This window comes from Mus pahari, chromosome 4 (genome assembly GCF_900095145.1).
Source record: "Mus pahari chromosome 4, PAHARI_EIJ_v1.1, whole genome shotgun sequence".
NCBI lineage: Eukaryota > Metazoa > Chordata > Mammalia > Rodentia > Muridae > Mus > Mus pahari.
This window is the reverse complement of record NC_034593.1, coordinates 96151289-96171739: the sequence shown is the minus strand read 5'-3', so window position 1 is coordinate 96171739 and position 20451 is coordinate 96151289. Positions and strand designations below refer to the sequence as shown.

Genomic DNA, 20451 nt, shown 5'->3' with positions numbered 1-20451 from the left:
CAGGTCATCCTTCATGTCTAGTTTAGTTTTTTTTTCTCCCATGCAGTGCCTCCTAGATTGACAAATAACAAGGTTTTCCATCTTTATTCTCATCCTCACGTCAGACTACTATTTTGTACATGGGTCACTGGGCCAGTGTTCTGTATTGAGGATTTTATAACAGAGGTTCATAGGAGACAGCAGTGCTAGCAATTTCTAATAAAGCACCCACAACAGGTGTACACCTGGACGACTATCTCCCACTGTGTTCATTCTGCCAAAAATGCAGCTTTGAGTACAGTTCGCTGAGTTTGGATGTGAGCTTTCAAAGTTCTGAGAAGCCCTGACACCAAGGCTCCCAGATTCAGACACCACTTTGAAGTAAGACTGTTATCAGTTGGAAGAAGGCCTTGGATTCCAGGGCCGAGGGCCTCACTGATTGTGTCCCAGTAGAAGGGCCAAAGTCCAGATTGGCCTGTGGTTCTAGCTGTATCTCTAGACACTCCTGCTCATCACAGCTTTTACTTCACAGTCTTTCTCTTGATTTCTTCGGTTTCTTCTGTTCCTCGTATTCAAGTATTTTCTTTTGGAAGTAGCCTGTGGGTTCAAACATATGTTAGAGGGATCTTGTTTGTTAGACTGATGCCTCTGAGCTCAGAGTGAGTGCAGTTCTGAGGTCTAATCTGTGAGATTACATGTCTATAATCCTAGCTATTAGGAATCTGAGGCTACATAATGAGACTTTGTCTCAAAAAACCCAAACAAAAAACAAAACAAAGCAAAACAAAACAAAAAAACAGGAAGGCACCACAAGCTTCAGGATATCTAGGCTCTCCCAGCAGTCAAAAGGGGGCCTACAAATAGTAATTAGCTCCAGAATAAAACAAAGGAGAGCCCAGGCTGCTGGGTGATAAACAGACATCCCTACAAAATACCAGCCCCTGAAAGCATTTCCTCAGGTTATTGCTATTTACCCTCACTGAGGGAAGTTACAACTGTTGTATGTATGCTTAGATATTTAATAACCTACTTTTAATAGGGGTTTTTTAATGCTTTGCCCCCTTCCCCTACCCCCTTCTAGTCTGTCTGCCACCGTAGAGATATCCTTCTGGGACTCCTCTTAAGGGAGACATTTGCCCATGATTTCCAGGGCTCTATGTGTACCTGCAGGAGGGTTCCTGCTCTTCTCTGCTTCCTGGATGAATAGGGAGAAAAGTTGTGTCTTCACAAACTTCTTCACAAATCGGCGCTTGGTCTTGGAGGTAACAGCCTTACAGAAGGATCGTTCTTGGAAATGACCTTGTCCACTGGCCTCCCGTTTTATATAGGAGGCATAGTGGCCCACAGTCTTGACAAAGAACTGTACAAAAGGGCCTGAAACATGCTCATTGATTTGTTCTGAAGCTACAGGAGACAAGACAAAAAAAAAAAAAAATCTTAAGATCAATAGAAGGGTGAAATTACCCAGATTCACTTTTAATTTTGGTTTTCATTGCTGTCCAGAAGTTCCTAGGAGAGGCATATAATCAGAGTAAATAAATGATTTTATAGGCGTGTGAGCCTGGGATGGCTCATGCCTACAATCTTGACTGACAGAAGGACTGCTACAGGTCTGAGACACATGTCTCAGACAGGGCAGGTGGGGGGAGGGAGGGAGAGAGAAAAGAGAAGAGACGGAAGAGCAGAGAGAAATAGGAGTCTAGGAACCTGGGTATGGATCTTCTATGGTCTCTAAAAAAACAAAATCTCATATTCAGTATCTAGTCCCCTCACACAAGCTACTAAACAAGTTGAGAATAATCTCAAACTCCCTGGAAAAGCATAAAATTTTTAAAAGAGGAGCCTAGAACTTACTCTTTAACTCATTTATCCCTTGACCAAGAGAGTCTAAGATGTCATCCTGAAGTTTTGGTGGTAGGATATCTTTCTCGTCACCAACCTAGGAGAGAATAGAGCTAGATCAATGTCAAGCTGTCTGATCATGAGGTCAGGAAGAGGAGGAGGAGAATGTGAGGAATATGAGAGTTCATGCCCTACTCTACCCCAAACCATTGCTTCACAGAGATGAACAGAAGCCATTTCTTTGCCCCCAGTTTCAACCCAAGCATGAGCAAGGGTCGCTATCAGTGTATTTTACTTGCTCAAAAGACACTGTCCCGGATTGCCTCATAGAGGATAGAGGCCTCTGGGTCTTTGCTGAGGCCTCATGAGGGGAAGACAGCACAAGACTTTCTCGAAGTGTCTGTTGAGATCAGTGAGACATCATGTGACTTAAAAGGCTGTGTTGATGGTAGGCCTGCAGATGCCCCTGAATGCAGACACTTACCGACAATAAGAAGGTTCCTTCACAAAGATTCACTAACAGGACCTGAAACAAAACACAGAATGGCTTCATCTCTTCATAAATCTCAGCTATCAATACCTTTTCTGCTCATGACTATACCTGAAGCCCAGGAAGTAGCAACATAAGCATTTATAATTAGCATTTCCTGCCTGGCATTTTCATCCTCCCCTTTTTTTCCCTAGAAACCAGAGTCCCCAGGTAGGAAGTGTGTGTGTGTGTGTGTGTGTGTGTGTGTGTGTGTGTGTGTGTGTGTGTGTGTGTAAAGGGAGCTGAGAAATGACCCAAGGTGGAAGGGAAGTAAATGTAAAAAAGCTATTATAGTCATTCACTCAAAGCAGTACGCATGCCAGGCATGATGCTGCGTGCCTTGAACCCTAGTACTCTGGGATCCTGAGGCAAATAGGAAGATTGACTTAAGTTCCCACGCCTAGAATGGGCTACACAGACATGATCATCAATAAATAAGTAAAAAAAAGGAAACCACAACAACTCATAGGATTTATAGAAACGACTTCCTAATTCAGAGCATGCTCATGGTGCACACACAATATTTACTTGGCATGTTTTACTTAATTGTAGCAGTAGTTCTCTGTAAAGCAAGCACTATTTCATTTTGCAGATGAGATAAACCTAGAGAAGTTCCTCTCAGATCCAAAGGAAACTCCAATTCCCCAACCTTAAAAGGCAGTCCAAATGTCCAGACATGAGCTCATCCTAGACTATAGGTGGATTTTGGATGCTTAGATAAAAGCCAGCATTCCTCAGAAAATAGTGAAACCTATTCCCATCCTTGGAAAGCAGTCATTTCCATTACTTCTAACAGAAGGGACATATGACTACCTGTAGTACCTATCATCCATCCTATCAAAGCCCATGCTGGCCTCCAGGCTCCCTCAGTATCATGGGTATCTGTTATACATTTCAAAGTCCTCAGTAACATACTAGCTCTTCTCACCTCTGCCCTAAGCTCCCATCTACTCATCCATCCTACAACCCAGCCATTCTCTGCTCTTGCTAGTCTCCCCCTTCTTCCCCACCCCAATTCTTACTGTTCTCTCTCTTGCTATGCTCCATTATCTATCGCTTGCTCTCTCTCTCCACTATTCTCTCCCACTTCCCTAGCCCTGGCCATGTCCAATCTGATGGCTCTGTTCTATTTCTATCTCTGCTTGAGTATCTTCCAGATGCCCCTGGCAGTTCTCTCATATCTATAATTTAAAACCATAACCATATCATGAAATAGTCATGTTAGCAATTTCTTTAGTGTGCCTCTGGCATACAATTCCCAGAGGCCATGCTACTGAGAAATAGCAGACTGGTTTCCAAACCTAAATTGTGGTCTTTGGGATCACATCCCTCTCTCTAGCTCTCCTTCAACATGTCCTCAGCCTGTCCTATGGTCAGCTCAAGGACAGAGGAAGTCATGTTTTGATCTTTTGACACTTGCAACAACCACGTGTACAATTGCCTAGGGGTCTATTAGAAGCTCCCTCTAATTGGCTGAGAGTGGAGGTAGTGCACATGCTTAGCATAACATTGCCTAAATACAAATAATTAACAACTGACAGCCTTGGAACTTCCATCTAGAAACCCAGCAAGGGAGGAACATGAACCCAGTGTCAACAGGAAGAGGACAGGAAACGAAGCAAGGGGACTGCATGTATAGGCTGCAAATGAGACACTTAAGATTACGTTCCTGGACCATCACCACACAGCCTGAGAATCGTGCAGTTTAGACCAGGGTTCAGTCATGTTGCTGATTCCTCAGAGTATTGTCAGCTAATTGGACCACTCCCAATATTTAAATTAAAGTCTTTTAAGTAGGATTAGATTTTTGACATCTGACAACTCATAAACTTGGACATTATTCCTTGGTTCTACTTTGAGTGGTTTTGAACCCCTATCTTCCTACTTTCCCCTCCTGAGTTCTGCTATTCTAAGCAAGAGATACCACAACCACCCTGAATTAATTTTAAAACTAACACTCAAAAACAGCAACAATGGCACTATCAAAATAATACCAATAGACACAGATTTGCTCACTAATGAACCATAGTTCGCCAGATTCTGTGTTGGCATTTAATGTCTATTTTGAGTTCCTATTCTCAGTTTCTAACGTGAGTCTTGATAATGAATGGAGGATCCCTACATGTTCCTACTTCCAAATGAAAGGAAAGAAAAACTGGAAAATTTGCCAAAACATAGCCTGCACTATAATTATCCATCATCAGAGAAGAAGAGCTGAGCTAGTCCAGGCCTGAAGCCACATGTATCCATATGTTTGAATGCTTTGATGCAAGGAAAGCTATTCTTTAGGGGGTGGGGAGAAATATATGGATAAATATTTTTTGAAGTTGTTCCCAGAAGTCTTTTCAGTATTCTGGTCATATTATCTATAGAGTAAGTTCTTTCAGGGAGCTTATGTGGAGAATCAGGAAACCTTGAACCTCCACCCCCCACTCCACAACACACACACCATATGGACTTCTTCCTTTATCAGTCTTGCCCATTTCTCAGAGCAGCTGCAAAGAAAATAAGCAAAAGCTCTTAACTAGCAAGAGCCAGAGCCTTACTGGCCCTGTTTGTCTTCCTGCCTGGCTATCAGGGGAGGAGCCCCAGCTCTGGAGGAGAGAAGTTACATAACTTCTGGGGTTGAGACATTTTACCTTTTATTGCTAAAGTGGGGCTGATAACCCTGCTCTGGTTAGTCACGAGGCTAAGGGTTGTTCACAGGGCATGTGTACTCAGCTCCAGAGCTGGACAAACCAAAGGAAACATCCTTCTTTCCTGGCCATAGCAACTCTAAAGAAGGGCCTTTCTCTGAGTCCCCCTGTGCCCTTATCTAAGCAGTAGGGTTGCTAGAACTTACCAACCTCCTTTGTAAAAGGGGAAATCCTCCTTCTGGGACTACTCCTCCCACTCCTTTAGTGCTTGCATCAAGATACCTCACTAAGTAACCCGTCTCTGCACTGTGAGTCAATGGTTAACGAGGGCTGAGCTTTCCAGTCTGCCCTGTATTCAGCTATAGTGATATACTATCCTTAGATCAGAATATATGTTTTGAGTTGTTGTTCCAACTTTGGGGGTAGATGTATGTCATTACTACCCACCTACACAACTGAACCCTCTCCTAAGTCAGGGTGATTGCCAAGAAACAAACAACAAATTTAACTGAGCTGTGAGGTACTCAGAAAGATGGTACTTGTTGCAAATATCTTCATTTTCAAGACTTAGCAGTTTACAAAAGGGCTTGTTTCCAAAGAATTTGAATACTAGTGGTGTGTGCATTGTACAATCCAGCTGTGATCATTGAAAGCTCACCCAAGTGACTGTTCAATAGAAATAATGGGCTAATAAGACTGTCTCATGAGCTCAGAATAAGCAACAACTTGCTCTCTAAGCCCAAAGAGCAATCATTCAAGAGAAGAGTGCCAACTTTGACTGAACATGGATGTGTGTCAGGTGCCAAGCTAGCAGCTTAGCCATGTCTTTTTCCCTAATCTCTAGCAACTGAAGACACTTATCTCCATTTTACTGATAAAGGAAATTCAGGTTTAAAGAAATGTAATGAGCCCCAAATCACACAGTTGCTGACAGCAGAGCTGGAATAAAAATCCAAGCCCACCAATCTCTAAATCATGTACTCTCTTTGAGGCAGCTTACCTCTTCCATGGGACTGTCCATAACCTCTTGCAGGAAGCGCATCTGTACCCCAACCATGAAGGGGGTAGGGCAGCAGACAGTGGCCAGAAGGCTCTCAGGGACCACAGGGATGTATGTGTGTGCCCAACTAAATGGGTAAAGCAGAGCAGCCGCAGCATGGATACCCTGAGACAGGGTACTGGAACACAGAACAGAGATAGTCAGCAAGGCTTCTTCCTATCCACTGGCTCAGAGCCCCACACCTACAGTAACTATTGGCAATGCTCCTGTACCGGAAAAAATTCAAGTCTGGAAGCCACGCTGATCACAGAGCTTGCAGCTACTTGTTGCTAAGAGAAGGGTGGAAATCAGGATAGGCAAGGCTCCACTAACCAGGGTGGGGCCCCCTTTAATCTCTATTCCCAGCTAGTTCTCTCAAGTCATTACTGGCTAAAAATAAAAGTGGCTCAGAAGTGGGGAGGGAGGAAGACAGACCTGCATTTAAACTGGGATATGATTGAGCCTCTGCTCTGCAAAGGACTGGCCTAACTAGAAGAATCACACTGGCCCTTCTTTAAAGAACTCAAAATGTAGTGAAGAGACAAGCCACTTAACACCAGGCTCTGGTGAAGAGGCAGGGCCTCCATGCACAGCCAAGTCCTACCATGCCTCTCTGAAGCTATTTGAATGCTGCCAGGTAGTCCTTGAGTTAGCTTGGGAAATTCCTAGGTTCCAGGAACTAATATTCAGAGATTCTGGAAAGTCCCATAGAAGTGGCACCTCAAGAATTTGCTACATGGATTCCTCTTGTCATTACTATCCCAATCACAACTCAGCTGCCTTCCTTATCCGAACCATACCCAGCCTCAGTCTCTGGCTTTCCTATGCTCCACTCGCTCTCAAGCTTTTCTCCAGCCAAATTACCCCATACCCAAGGCCAATAAAAACACAGATGCGGAAACCTTGGTATCAAGCTAGCACTTCCTGAGTTAGAAAGTCTCTGAGTGCCTCCCTAACAAACTTGGCTGGTCGGAAGTCCCCCTCCCAGCTCCAGCCTCCAGGATCTGAAAACTCTGTACGGGAAGAAAGTAAGAATATTTCCTGGAGAAAGTTTGTTCCTGAAAATTCCTAAATACTGATCAGAAGTACCTAGTTGAAAGCTGAGTCCCAGTTACCACAAAAACTTCCTTCACATAGGGCCCAGAGTAGAAGAACCACCTCCAAAACAAAAATGATAACTCTTCCTACAAGATTTAACCTATGATAGTTTCCTTCTTGGTTAGTGATGATGGTATTATTTTTTAACACACAGACCCCTGAACCCTGGCCAAGCTTCCTTTCTTTGGGAACTCATGCCATTCCCTTGATCCTTTGTTGTTTGTCAACTTCCTTTTCTTTTTCTGAGTACCAGGGCTTAGCTCAAAATTATTGCTTCTTGCTGATGCTGCTCAAACCTCCCAGCACTCAGTAGATAGATCTGCTCAGTGGCAAGCAGATCTCTGTGAGCTCCAAGCCAGCCAGGGCTTCATAGTCAATCCCCTACTGGTTTTATCAATTTCTCTTCTCTGCCTGCCACATGTCTCTCCACATCCTTTCTCAGACCCAGATCTTCTCAAAAGCAGCAGCCAACACATGACAACTTCCTGCTTCTCTTACACAAGGGTATGTGCTCAACTGAGAACTGGTGGAGAGTAGTAGCTAGTCCTCACCAATCCACACCTGTTGGGGTCCTGGATGTCTACCACTGTGCATTATCACCTTTAGTCCCCATCATCACAACCCTATAAAGCACTGTCCACATAATTTTCATTCTACCAAAATAAATAAATAAATGAATGAATGAATAAATAAATAAATAAATAAATAAATAAAATGTGATCTTGGCTTCGAAAAGTTAAGAAGATTTGAAAGTCATTCTGCTGGTTTCAGTACATATGCTTAAAACCAGTACATAAACTTTAATCTGCTTAAGGGTAAACACAGTCTTCTTGCTATCTCCTCAATGCTTGGCATCTGGCAAACAGCTGACATGCAATAAATACTTGTTGAGTGAGTTTGCAAATGGATAGATTAGCGTATCCTCTGTGCCATTATACAACTTCCTGCCTTCTTCTACACCCTCTTTCCTCACTCAGCCTAACCTTGAAAGGACAGAATCATGTCTGCATTTACTCTGGCTGGCTGAGCCTGTGTTATACCAGGAACACACCATGTCCTTCTTAGACAGTAAGGCAGCAATCAAGTTCAAGTCTGGAGACGGTTGGACAAGTTGGATTACCTGTTTCTCTAGGCCTAAAATGCAATCCAGGAACTGGAAACTGGAAAGTACACACATGGGCCCTAGATTCTGACTGCCTTCAAGAAGTCCCAGTATATTCCATTGATCCCAGTGATGCAGCTTAGTGTGGCCAGTCAGTGGCTGAGCTTACCTGAGACCCTCTGCCAAAAAGATGATTTTTCTTTCCAGCACTGCAGAGGCAAAGATCTGAATAATCTGCTCTAAATGGAGACAGTTCAGCAGAACGCTGAAGTCCACATGTTCAAGGTGGGAGTCTAGGGGCCGTGTCAGTGAGATGAACTATAGGAAAACCAGAGAGAAAGGTTCAGGTAATAAAAGAAATCACAGACCCAGGCCAGGCCTATTGCATTCTTTCCACAGGACAGATCTGATCCTAGCTCACTCATCAGTGGCTTCCTTCTGCTCTGAGGACAGCTGGGTAGAGTCTTCCCTGTGGCTCATGAGGTCCAGTCTGGGGAATGTGCCCATCCACAGGCTTCACTGTGTGCAGGCTCTGAAGTGGAGCTCTTCTGCCTAGAGCCTGGTCTGGGTCAGGCCTCTCATGCATTGCTTTCCTTTCTTCATCATTATCCTTCAGATCCAGAGGCCCACCTTGGTCACCTTCAGACTTCATCTTTTTCTCATTGTACACTGCTTTTTCTTTCTTTGTGACTGTCTAATCTTTAACTGTGTGTTCACCAGTGTGTTTACTCATTTTCACACTTCCTGGTGCGCCTTCTCCATGAGACCTTTAGCTACAGGAGGTTAGAAGCCATCTGCTTACCACTCTTTACCCAGAAAATGCATAGCTTGACACAGAGTACATAAGTACTCATTTTTCCTTCAGTATTTTTCCAGCAACTGACAATTCCTAGTGTCTCTTTGGATCTTCTGTGGGGATGACCAGATTCAAAGGTACATGTAGAATTTCCGGTCTCAGAGATTTGGAATGGAATTCTACTTGCTGCCTTGAGCTCTTTAGACCAACAGTACTTCATGAGATGGGTGTGGATTTAGGGGTGGGGATAAATGATAAGAAGTAAAACAGATGGAAACTAAGAGAGAGAGATACAGGACATGCACAGAGAATAGTTAGGTTAGTTACAGTGTAGGAGCAACTGGACATTTGGAGACTAGGAACAAACTCAGCACCATACATGAGCACAGACAAAAATGTAGCAGACTGCAAAGTAAGTAGTTGCTGGTGGACATCAGGTGAGAAGGTACAGTACATTTGGGTGATTTTTATTTTTTTTTAGCTCTGCCAATAATCCTAATGTCTGGCTCAGCTTCCCTATACTTGAACCTGATGAATGAAAGAGTCAAGGCGAGAGGAACCAGCCAGGGAGAGGACTGCACATTTATTAACCCACCTCTGTGCCCGAGTCAGGAATGAAGCTCTTAAGGGTGACTGTCTTCCCGGGTGCAGGAAAGGCTGCCTCTCGGAGACCTTGCATGAATGGGTAGATGACAGCCATGGAGATCTGATGCCTCTTCTCTACTTCATCTAGTATCTGCAGGGGAAGGACCACAGGAAGGCAGGCTTAGAGGGATTCTACTGAGTACCCAAATTCTCACACTACTCCTGTCAGTTCTCTAGTATTTTCTTGGCCCCTCTACTAACTGGCTTCCATCTCCTGGACAAATCCTACTTTTCAAAGACTTCTTTTGATTTGCTCTCATATTCCTTCCTCTCCTAACAAGGACATGAAATTACTAAGCCTAGCAAGTCATCTCCCATGTTGGATTAGGAGCCCAGAAGCCTAACTTTCTGGGTATCATTGTCCCAATTCCTCTGGACCGTCATCAGGGTGAGGCTACCATCAGCCTTCAGTGTAATTCACAGAAGTATGATCCACCCAAGCAGACGCCACTGGAGTTCTTCTCCACACCCAGCATTCTTCTGGTCACCAAGATAGGTCAAGTTCATTTTGGGAGACTGCCTTGATCATAGCCCCGGCAACGCTAATCATCATTTTCTCTTCTAACCTCATCTGAGTTAGGGTACTGTATATTATTTGCTTTCAGACTCGTAGATTTCATTCCCATTTGTGAAGATTTTCCACATGTTATACCTCATCTGAGCCTCATAACAATCAGGAAGATAAGAGGAAAACATGGACAATAGCTCTTTCTTCAGGAGAAACAGCCTTCTAGATTTCCTTGAAATAGGGTTACGCCCGGGTTCCTCCTGTCTCCGTTTTACCCAATATCCTTGATGCTGGCGGGGCTATCGGGAAGTCGCTCTACCAAGAGCTCAAGTTGCAAGGCAAGATGCCAGGCAAGCCAGAGAGCTGAACAGGCCTGCCTAACAGGCTCCAAGGAATTTTGTCCTAGCCCTACCTTGGAGAACAAGCCGAAGCAGCCGATACAGCTGATGATGCAGTACACTTTGGGAAGGCGAGGACCAGGACCTGCAGGCTGAGGAGGGACAAGAATTTCCTTCAGGGCTGCACCCTCAACAAGAGTCTCTCCCACTTGAGACTAATGGGACAAAAGGTGGAGTGCTGCAGATGGGACTAGTTTGTGGAACAGACAGCAGAAGGGTCAAAACAGTCACCAAAGTCAAAAGATGTTGATTAGTTTACAACGGCCACATTGTGCAAGGACTCCAAGTGTCTTTCAACAAGTGAAAAGAAAAAGATGGTGTATTATATAAACAGAGTGGAGTATTATTCAGCTAATAAGAAGAATGAAATTATGACAAATGGATACAGTTGGCAAAAGAAACTAGGCACAGAATATATTTTCTATCTCATATGCAGGATTTGGATTTTAGAAAAATAAGACATAAACAAAAGACATGAGGGGCTGGAGATGTGCCCCAATGGTGATGAGCACATATTGTTCTCCCAGAGGATCCAAATTCAGCTCCCAGCACCCACACTGGATGGCTCACTGCTTTTACTCCAGCACAGGGGATGTCCCTTCTTTGTCCTCATAAGGTATGCACACACATATGCACATATACCCCCCACCCCCACACAGACATAATTAAAAATAAACTAGGTCTTTAAAAAAGAGAGACAGGAGGGCTAGAGAGATGACTCAATGTTTAAGAACATTTGCTGCATTTGCAGAAGACCTAGGCTTGGGTCTCAGCACCTACACTGCAGTTCGCAACCATTTGTAACCAACTCCAGTTCTAGAGAATCTAGCTCCCTATTCTGTCCTCCATGGGCAACAGGCATGCACACAGTGCACTTACATACATGCAGTCAAACGCTCTTATACTTTTAAAACAATAAAGGAAAGGGATTAAAAACATGAAATTAGAGAGATGAGTGTTTGGAAAGAGAAAAGGAACTGGTGTGGAGGGCATGGTAAATATGATTCAAATACATGGATTACACATTTAAAGAAAAAAAAACCTATGAAGCCTATTTGTTTATACAATGGGTATGTGCTGAGAAGAGAAGGAAGAGGGAGAGGAAGGGGAGGAGGACAAGCAGGAAAAAGGTGATAGTGGCAGCTGTCTGGGGCTAGAAACCCAACGGTAAACACTGACTCATGGCCAACATGAGCTTAAGTTCAGTGAGAACAAAACCAAGTTTGTCTTAGCCACGAGGAAATGTCTAGAGAGGAAAGGGCTGTAAAGGTGTCTAGAGAGTCCTTGTCCTGAAAGCCAAGAATTAAACCTCATCATTCAAATCTCAGAGTGTCTGGGAGGCTCCATGGAACAAGACAAGCAGGCCTGGGTGCAGAAGACTACAAGAGGGTCCACCTGGAGCCTGCCTCTTACTGTGTGTCAACTGTTGAGCTGGGAGGACCCAGGCCAGAGCCTCGTGGCAGCAGAGGAGAGGGGCAGCATGTCCTTGTTCTTGTGGGATTCCAGAAGGGACACTAACATGGCGGCACGTGCTGACGAGTACTCTCCCTACATGCACCATTCCCACCGAGCCTGAGCTTTTATAGCTGAGGCTTTGGCAAGCCCAACGTGGAGAGGAAGGGGCGGTTCTGAATTGCACCAACCAGGAGACGCCTGCAGTATCCAATCTTCCTGCTCCCATCCACATTGGTCAGGACGAATGAGAAGGTCTCCCTAAGAGAGAGCAGACCAAGGGTGTGCATTTGCTCACTGGATTCTAAAACAAGAGTGAAGTCAGCTTCAGAGGAGGAGAGAGGAAGACAAAGGGGGAGCTGCTGATTAATTATGGGGATAATCACAGCAGTCACTTACTAAGCACTTGATGGTGTCAGGCTCTAATGCATCACCTTATTTGAGACTCAACTGAACCTTTTTGAAGAAGGTTCAATTATTATCACCACTTTAAGGACCAGGTAAGTAAGGCTCTGAGGTTACTTCTTATCTAAAAATTGAAGTCCTGGTCTACTTCCAGTGTTCATGATTCAATCAAGAACATTTTCCATATTGTAGAGGCCAAAGTCTTTCTCTCCAGTCCAGAGTGGGGAAAAAAAAAAAAAAAAAAAAAGACAATTTCTTCTAGGAACAGGTAACAGACTCTTAAAAGTCTTCAGAGAGAGGTCAAGTCACAGCTTCAACCATTTGACTAAAGGATCCCAGGCAAAATATTTCCCTGGCAAAAACTCAGCGTTCATACCAGGTGAGGGGACAAGGAGAGCCAGGCATTTGCCCTTCCATCCAAATCTGATACCCTTGCCGGCAGGATGAGTGGTTACCTGGGATACTCCGTGAGTGGTGCCCACTCGTTCCCATCAGGGAAGCAGAACAAAGGGATGGCACTGAGCAGTCGCTCCTCCTCCTCCTGCTGACCTCGGAGCAGGTTCTCCCTCTGTAAGGAAAAGACAGTGGAATTTAGGCAGAGAAGCAGAGGTCAGAGGCCTGGCAGCCTTCCTTCGGACCAGCATGGAGTACAAAGGTGCCTTTGGTTGGTACCATACAGTCTGAACTCTAGGTCTAGCTGGAAGAACCTCAAAGAGAAAGCAATTTGTTCTGGACCACATCAATGTAACCTTGGGTTGGAATTCAGTATCCTGAGGATTTACATATTCAAAAAGGAGATTAGAAAGGTCAGCCGGACCAACCTCCTGAGAGGGTGGCATCAGAGAGAAACCACATCATAGAAAAGAAGCAACCCTTCCAGTTGCTAAACCTGTTAACAAGAGAGGCTGGTAAGAAGGGGACATTACGCCTCACCCAGTGCATGATCAGGCAAGAAGAGTTCTAATACTTTGGGAGTCTGATCTTGCGCTGTGCTTGAGTCTGGGGCCTGCTTGATTCTCTACCACACAACCAGGAAGGCCATCCCTTCTTAGGAGTTCCAGCAGAAGCTGAGTTTTTCTGTAGGAAGAGGTGATTGAGGTGGAATTTGGAAGACCTAGAAGGTTTCCACAGGAGCAAGAGCACGAGGCTTGTTTCCCTGCTCCAGAGGTTCAGTAAGTCCCTCACAAAGCAGTCAGACCTAGATTCTCTGGGTGATTACAGAAAACTAGGGCTGGGCTACAAAGGAAACTAGAACAGTGAGCTCAGGGCTAGAGTCCAGGCAGTGTGGTAAGACATAGAACTCCTCTATTAGCTTTTAAACACACCTTTGTCCTCCCACCTCCATCCTCAGGACCCACCTCTCCCTCCATCCTTACCTTGGGAAACTGGTAAGTGATCGTGGGCTCATAGTCATCCCCTAAACGCTTTTTCTTTAAAGAAACAACAAGAAGGTATTCAAAGAAGTGCTGGCCTCCAGCAAAGTTAGATGGAGAATGCTCCTGGATCCTTTCATGTTCTGTGTCAGCTTCCCCAGGATTGTTCTGGGATTGTCCTAAAATGGAGATGCAAGGGCCCCTTGAGTATTCCTTCCATTCATCCATTCTGTAGCACGAGCGAGAATCTGGGCAACAACCATGCCTCAAGGCTACAGTGCCAAGCCTGACCAGGCACCACCAGGCAGGACCAGAGCCAAGGGGGCAATTTCCATACCTGTCCTGGGACACGTGAAACCGTGGAGTGACACAGGAAGAAAAGAAAACACTGATGTAGAAACTGAGGAGCCATTCTGTGGAGGTTCTTGGAGGCCTGATGCCTGACACTGTACAGTCTGCCTGCTGTAGCAGTTCTGGGTATTTTGTGAGCCCTGAGTAAATTTGCACTAAATAATCAAAGTAGGCCCAGAGGGCACTTTTTGGTAACTATAGCAAGACCTCTGCGACAGACACGACTAGCTCTGCAGACTGATAAGGTAATCCCCCTGGCTTGATCACATGGGGGCCATGTGGGTTTGAGCTTATAAAGGGAAGAAGAGGATCACCACAGCAGGAATCAGCCCACAAAAGGATCATCCGAAAAAGGAAGTAGGCAATCCAGTTCTGACCTGCTCGAAGTCGTGGCAAGCGATTTCGGAGCAGCCTGAGGGTTCGGCCTACCCCTTGTCCTTCCATCATTCTGAGCTTTGGGGGCATGAATGTTCTTTCTCCTTCAGGCTGGCCACAGAAAGCCTGAGAAAGTGCCTTCTGCTTTGGTCTCCAGTCACAGCTTTATTGAGCTGAGCCACGCGCTGTCTCCCAAAGGCAGAGAGCAGTTTCCATTCTGTGTACTCCGTAATTGAGCAAGAAGGATGTGAAAGGACCCACAAGGCAGCTTAGTGTGGGCACTGACAGAAGCAGCATCCTGGCACTACAACTCAGCTCTTGGCTCCTCCCAAGAGCCCCAGGGTGTGGTAACAGAAAAGGTCATGAGCAAACATCTCAAGGCACAGCTGCTTCTGGGCCAAGGGCTTTCAATTCCAGTGCTTGCAGACCATGTGGTGAGTTTATTTACAACCCCAGGCAGCGAGGGATGCCTGGGAAGATCAGACCATGGACTCCAGTGCCTCGTGGGGCACAGCATAGGTATTTTACGTCCCTCATCCTCGACTGCTCACCATCACCTTTTCAAGTAATCGTCGGAAGCTGCAAAGTCTCACCAGGCCAACTGGAGAATTCTAAAACATCCAGGACCTCCAGGAACCCAGGACTGAACACTTCTTGCAGCCAAGATGCCAGATTGCCCTGATTCAGATAAGTAGACTTGCCCACTCATTCTCTAAATGTACTAATAACTTGTAACAAGAGAGGCCCAACTCTGAGAGGCCCAGATATACAGAATAGCTGTGAAGGTGATTCCTTCACCCACCCCTCCCTGGTAATCTTTCCTGAGCTAAGGGATAAATCTCTCTTACTATTCTAGGGTTCCCGAAGAATCCTTTCTCTCATCATCTTTACTAAAAGGAAGCAATGACTCGGGAAATCCTCCCCAGCTTAGAGTAGGAGCCTGGTTGCATCAGCAGCTGCAGGGGTACAGAGCATCTTCACCCCTCCCCAACTTCCTGCTCAGCCTTTCTTCTGCTTGGGCCAGGACAAGCTAAACAGCAGACCCAGTACTGTGTCTAGAGGTTGAGGAAGAGGAGGGAAGTAGTCGCTGACAACCTGGGTTTATCACAGAAAGTTCTGAATAAGGAAATATACAGGGTAAGAGGAAGGAGCCTTTGCCAGGAAGTAACTTAATGGGGAGGGAAGAAGCAAAAGTATCTGGTGCCCGAGTCTGCCACTCCTGCAAAGAATTAGCAGCCCTCTGGGAGGAAGTGTGTTGCTATGGTAAGAAGGAAGGCTGTCACCCTGCTCCTAAGAGCACTGAAACTATGGCACCAGTAAAATGCCACAGATACCCAACATTGACTTGTGGGGGAAGCGGCAATCAGTACAGATGATGAGAGTTGGAATTTTGAGAACGAGAACGGAGAAGCAACACACCCCAGGGAGTCCTTGTGTCTTACTTGTAGCCTGTATAGACATGTTGCACAATCTTTACTGGTTGCCTTAAGGAGCAAGCACATGCCTAGTACAGAAGGGAAAACGGAGGCATTAAGTCACTCGGAGGCAATTGAAAATGAACAGGACCTGTACAAAGTGAACGTCATAAAAGTTTCAAATCCAGGCTCAGGCCTTCTGGTGTATTACACAGTAAGCATCTCATGATAGGGAAAGGTAGTGGGTGGGGTGGGATGGGTGGCGAGCAAATGGCTTGGAGGGCCAGAGTCAGCTTCCTGGTCATCCCAGAAGCTCAGGAAATGAGCTTTCCTCAGTCCTTGGGGCTGGCTTTTCACTCCATTTCCTCCTGCTTTATCAGGAGAAACAAGGGACCAGCAATGTCAGAAATCCCAGACCAAAGAAAAGTAACTAGACCTTTGGGCTGGGGCTCAAGATCCAACAGAGTGTTTTCTCCTTTTCCCTCTCTCAAAAGAGGATCTCACAGGGAAGCATGAGAAGGACCAATATGCATTAAACTCCTGTATAGTAGAAGGCATCTCACTTGACCTGGATGACCTGGAATGCATCATTATCCTCAATTTTAATTGAGGGAGGAGCCACATGTCTAGGGAAGTCAGGGGTATGATTACACTTGTTCCTCCAACAGGAAGCCCCTCCCACAACCACCTGAAGGAAGAGAGAGGACTTTCCGGGAACCTTGATCTGAAAAGCTGTTGTTTGTTCTTTGCTGAACTGCTAGCAACCCAGAATCACTCTAACAGTCTTCCCTACCAGAGTTTTAAACACACACACACACACACACACACACACACACACACACACACACACCCCTCTAAGACAAGACTGCCTGAGCCAGTGAACCAGAAGGGGAAATCCCCCAGGAAGCAGGAGGACAACAAGAAAGATGAAAGAGTCACACCCATGTGACCTGACAGGTGCTAAACTTGTGACCAGGTACATATAGACTGCCTGCTTTCCTGTTCCTCCACCACAAGGAAGGTCTTTTAGGTACCATTGCTAGCCATACGCTGCTGTGGGGGTGAGGTGGAGAACAACTGAAACGTGTCCTCTGAGCCCCAGGAAGCAGACCCTAGCCATCCAGCAGCAGATTACCCAGGTCTAGGAAGCCCAAGAAAACCAAGCCAGAACTCTGTAGCAAAAAGAGGACTTATCTCCTCCCTACATACTGCTCCAGCCATTGCTGCCCTCTCCCTGGCATGCAGGTGGAAAAGGCATATGCCAGAACAACCACGCTGGAGGAGTGTGGCAGAAGCAAGACAGTACAAAGAGCAGAGCAGTCACAAGTCCCTGCAGTTCCCAGAAGGAAGTATGGACCTCAGCTCTGATGACAGGGGGCCACTGATGTCTTTCTTCACTTGCAAATTCAGGAAGGGGTGAGCTCTCTGGGAATGACTCTTACAAACCGGTTTCTTTTCTTTTCAGAAGCATGGGCGCTGTCTGAGCAAACCCGAGGGTGACAGCTCAGCCATAGCACTGGCCAGACGTAAACAGCAACAGATGTTTGTTGAATGAATGGACGCATTAATGAATCCTAATTGCCCTTCTTCCAAGTCCCAGTGCTCCAGATACAGAGAAAGAAACCGATGGCACATCTAATTTCATCCCTATAATCCACCCTGGACAGGGAAAAGATTCCCATTTTACAGGTCAGAACTCAAGGTCGGGATTGAGAAAACAGCTGAGCTGATCTACCTGGCTGCCCTACCGAGGTCACTGCTAAAGGCTTGGGGAGACCAGTTTTTGTGGCACGGTTATCCGCAAGACAGGGACAAGCTGGCTCTCAGGAACTGAAAAAATGCCAGTTAAGTAGGGAAGGGAAGCACCTCCTGGAGGGCTTGACGGCCTAAGCTCTTTAGCCACAAAGTGGCTGCACCACAAGCTTCCTGGATATAAGGACACGTGGCCCTTGGGGCCGCACAACCTTTGTAGGTTTCTGGCCACCAGGTTCCCCCTTGACCCAGCAGGTCTGTCCGCTTGTTGACCTCTACCTGCTCCCTTGAGCTCACCTGCCTCCAGCCCAGCCCTCACAGATCCCGCCCAAACTGCTCCACGTTCCTGACCCCAGTGCCGCACCGATCCTATAGTCCGGGGGTCCCCACGCCCTCTCTCCCCCGCGCGCTGTGGCCCGCACTAACCCCGCTGGCCGCGTTTCAGTCTCAGGCTGGCTCGGAGGCGGCGGCCGAGCCCATCCATGGCCCCTCCAGTGCCCAGCGCCAGCTCCCACGTCCGCGCCAGCCCCGCCCCCCAAATCCTTGACCTTCTTGGGGCCCTGGAACTTTCACTTTCACGCGGGAGGCGCAGGGAGGGGGTGGGGCGGGACAGCGCACCTTCCGGGCTCCTGCCCAACCCCTGGCGCACCTGGGCTGGCCGCTCTTCTCGGGTCCCCACCCTACCCTTCTGCGCCTCTAGGCTCAGGGTGCCAGAGGGCGCCCGCGTGTCCATCCGGGAGGGGCGGTACCATCTCACTGTCACCCTCTGTGAAACTTCACTTTCTGAAACACTCTGGTAGGTGCCAAAAGAGAGAGACCCCTACCTCCAGGGCAAGGACTGGAAGACGCACCTTTCCGGTGTTTCCAAACTATCCGGAGCAGTAGAACTTTCAGACCACACGCCCTTCCCCCACACGCCCTTCCATCCAACTCCTCCATGCCTGCCCTTACAACTATTCAGAGTCTCTGCTACTTCCAGACCTTTTTGTCTTTTCTACCTAGGCACGCCAGAAAAGAGACTGGAGAAGTGGATTAAGGTAGTGACCCTGCCTTCCAATCGATTTTGTTAGTCCACAGATGAACATAATACCAGCCAGTATAATACCTGCCTGGCTGCCATAAAGATTTCTCAGTGTCAGAGAGAGGGATTAAAACACTTTCTGTAAACTGTTATATGATATAAATGTAAAGTATTCCTATGGTCAGCATTGCAATGCAGCTGTTCTTCTCTGCTCACCTCCACTGACTTCTAAATAGGCTCAGGTTTTAAACTGCAGTTATTAACTCTGGCACTGTGATAAGCACCCGCTGGAGGTTCTGTGGTACATCCTTTCCTCCTACCAGGGCAGGACAGGTTATCTGTAAGAGAGGGATAAGCAGAGTCAGCTTGAACCCTTTATGTACACCAAGGTCTTCACCTTGACTTCAGGCGTGATCCACAGTCCTCTCCAGCCCCTCCATGCCTCATCCGCAGGTGGTTGCACAGTCCTTGGCTCTGTAGTTCAGAAGGAGCTGGGCAACCAGCCCTTGCATTAAACTGACCACTGTGAGTTGCCTTTACTCTGGGCGCAAGCAATGTGCACCTAATTTTAATTATATAGCTTAGTTTTGTTTCCCATTCTCTGGACTCTTGCATGAAATAACATGAAAGGACATGGCTGTCTCCAAGTGCCCTGTCTTGTGAGATCTGCAGCTCCTCTATCTCTCACAAGAGAAGGAGCTGCTCAAGAAAACCTTGTCCAACTTGTTGATACTCTTGTGCTCTCGTGTCTTAATTGGTCCAATCTAATTGACAGTGTTCCCAAACAGAGCTTTCTTTCTTCAAAAGAAAAACCAGATGATTATGAATACATGTGTATCAAGAAGACAAGAACAAGAAGATTAATGGAAACTGTTTGAACAAGTCTTTATGTGGAAAAAACCTCAACAGGTTCATTAATACAAAAATAGGTGAATTGTGACACACACGCACACACACACATACACACATACACATATATGTATATTTGTGTATTTATGCAGCAATAAAAGTAAATAATCCCTCAGTGCATGCAATATTAAGCCCATACTTACAAGTATGAGCCAGAGATACCAGACACAGAAGAAATATGCTTCAGTTTATATAAAGCTTAAAACAAAGCTACCCCATTGGATGGGCAGCCAGGATAGTACATGTTTTAGGGAGGAAGGAGGAAATAATGGTGGGGGAATACTATGAGACCTCTGGTGGGATTTGGGGATGACCATGTCTATGCCTAACCTGAGGGTAAGGATATTCACTAGGTGGTCATTCTTTGCACTAAAGATTTAGGAATTTTGTATAGTTGTATGAGGTTTTCACTTAGAGTAATGTCAGGATGACAGTTAATGACAGCAGTGAAATGGAGGTGGAAAAGGGCCAAGAATGAAATGAAATATTATTGAAATATGAGGAAGTAAAACCTACATTTCTGAGAAATATCAATAACAGCAGAAGAATTCATTGTTCTAGAACTGAAGGGATATTTGTGTTTAACATGGTGGGTTCTTTAAGACAAGAAAGCATTTGTGGGCAGATAGGAATGTCTCTCTCCCCCTTGTAGCAAGTCCACTTCTCCCCATATATTTCTGTTTCTACTTTCATGGAATTTTGTAAAGTTAGGTTTTGCATGTGAGGAAAAAATGCTGTATTTACCTTTCTAAGTCTGGTTATTTTACTTAATATGGTGATCTCCAGTGCATTCATCTTCTTGAATATGTCATAATTTTTCTCTTCT

At 45.9% G+C, this 20451-nt stretch overlaps 1 protein-coding gene across 2 annotated transcripts; it reads right to left on the bottom strand.

The window, feature by feature from the left end:
- Window positions 1-57: 57 nt before the first annotated feature.
- Dennd2d (DENN domain containing 2D) lies at window positions 58-18409 on the bottom strand. Of its 2 annotated transcripts, none has more exons than XM_021196270.1 (12): window positions 18122-18354; window positions 13806-13981; window positions 12885-12997; window positions 12216-12285; window positions 10587-10664; window positions 9617-9757; window positions 8395-8543; window positions 5987-6164; window positions 2306-2347; window positions 1834-1918; window positions 1144-1383; window positions 58-576 (listed from the first exon to the last, which is right to left on the bottom strand). In XM_021196270.1, exons 1-12 carry the CDS (start codon window positions 18177-18179, stop codon window positions 506-508), a joined length of 1401 nt encoding a protein of 466 aa, XP_021051929.1. In that variant the 5' UTR covers window positions 18180-18354; the 3' UTR covers window positions 58-505. The 2 variants fall into 2 exon arrangements, with proteins under 2 accessions (XP_021051929.1, XP_029393413.1); XM_029537553.1 differs by having other exon boundaries at window positions 70-576; window positions 18345-18409.
- Window positions 18410-20451: the final 2042 nt, after the last annotated feature.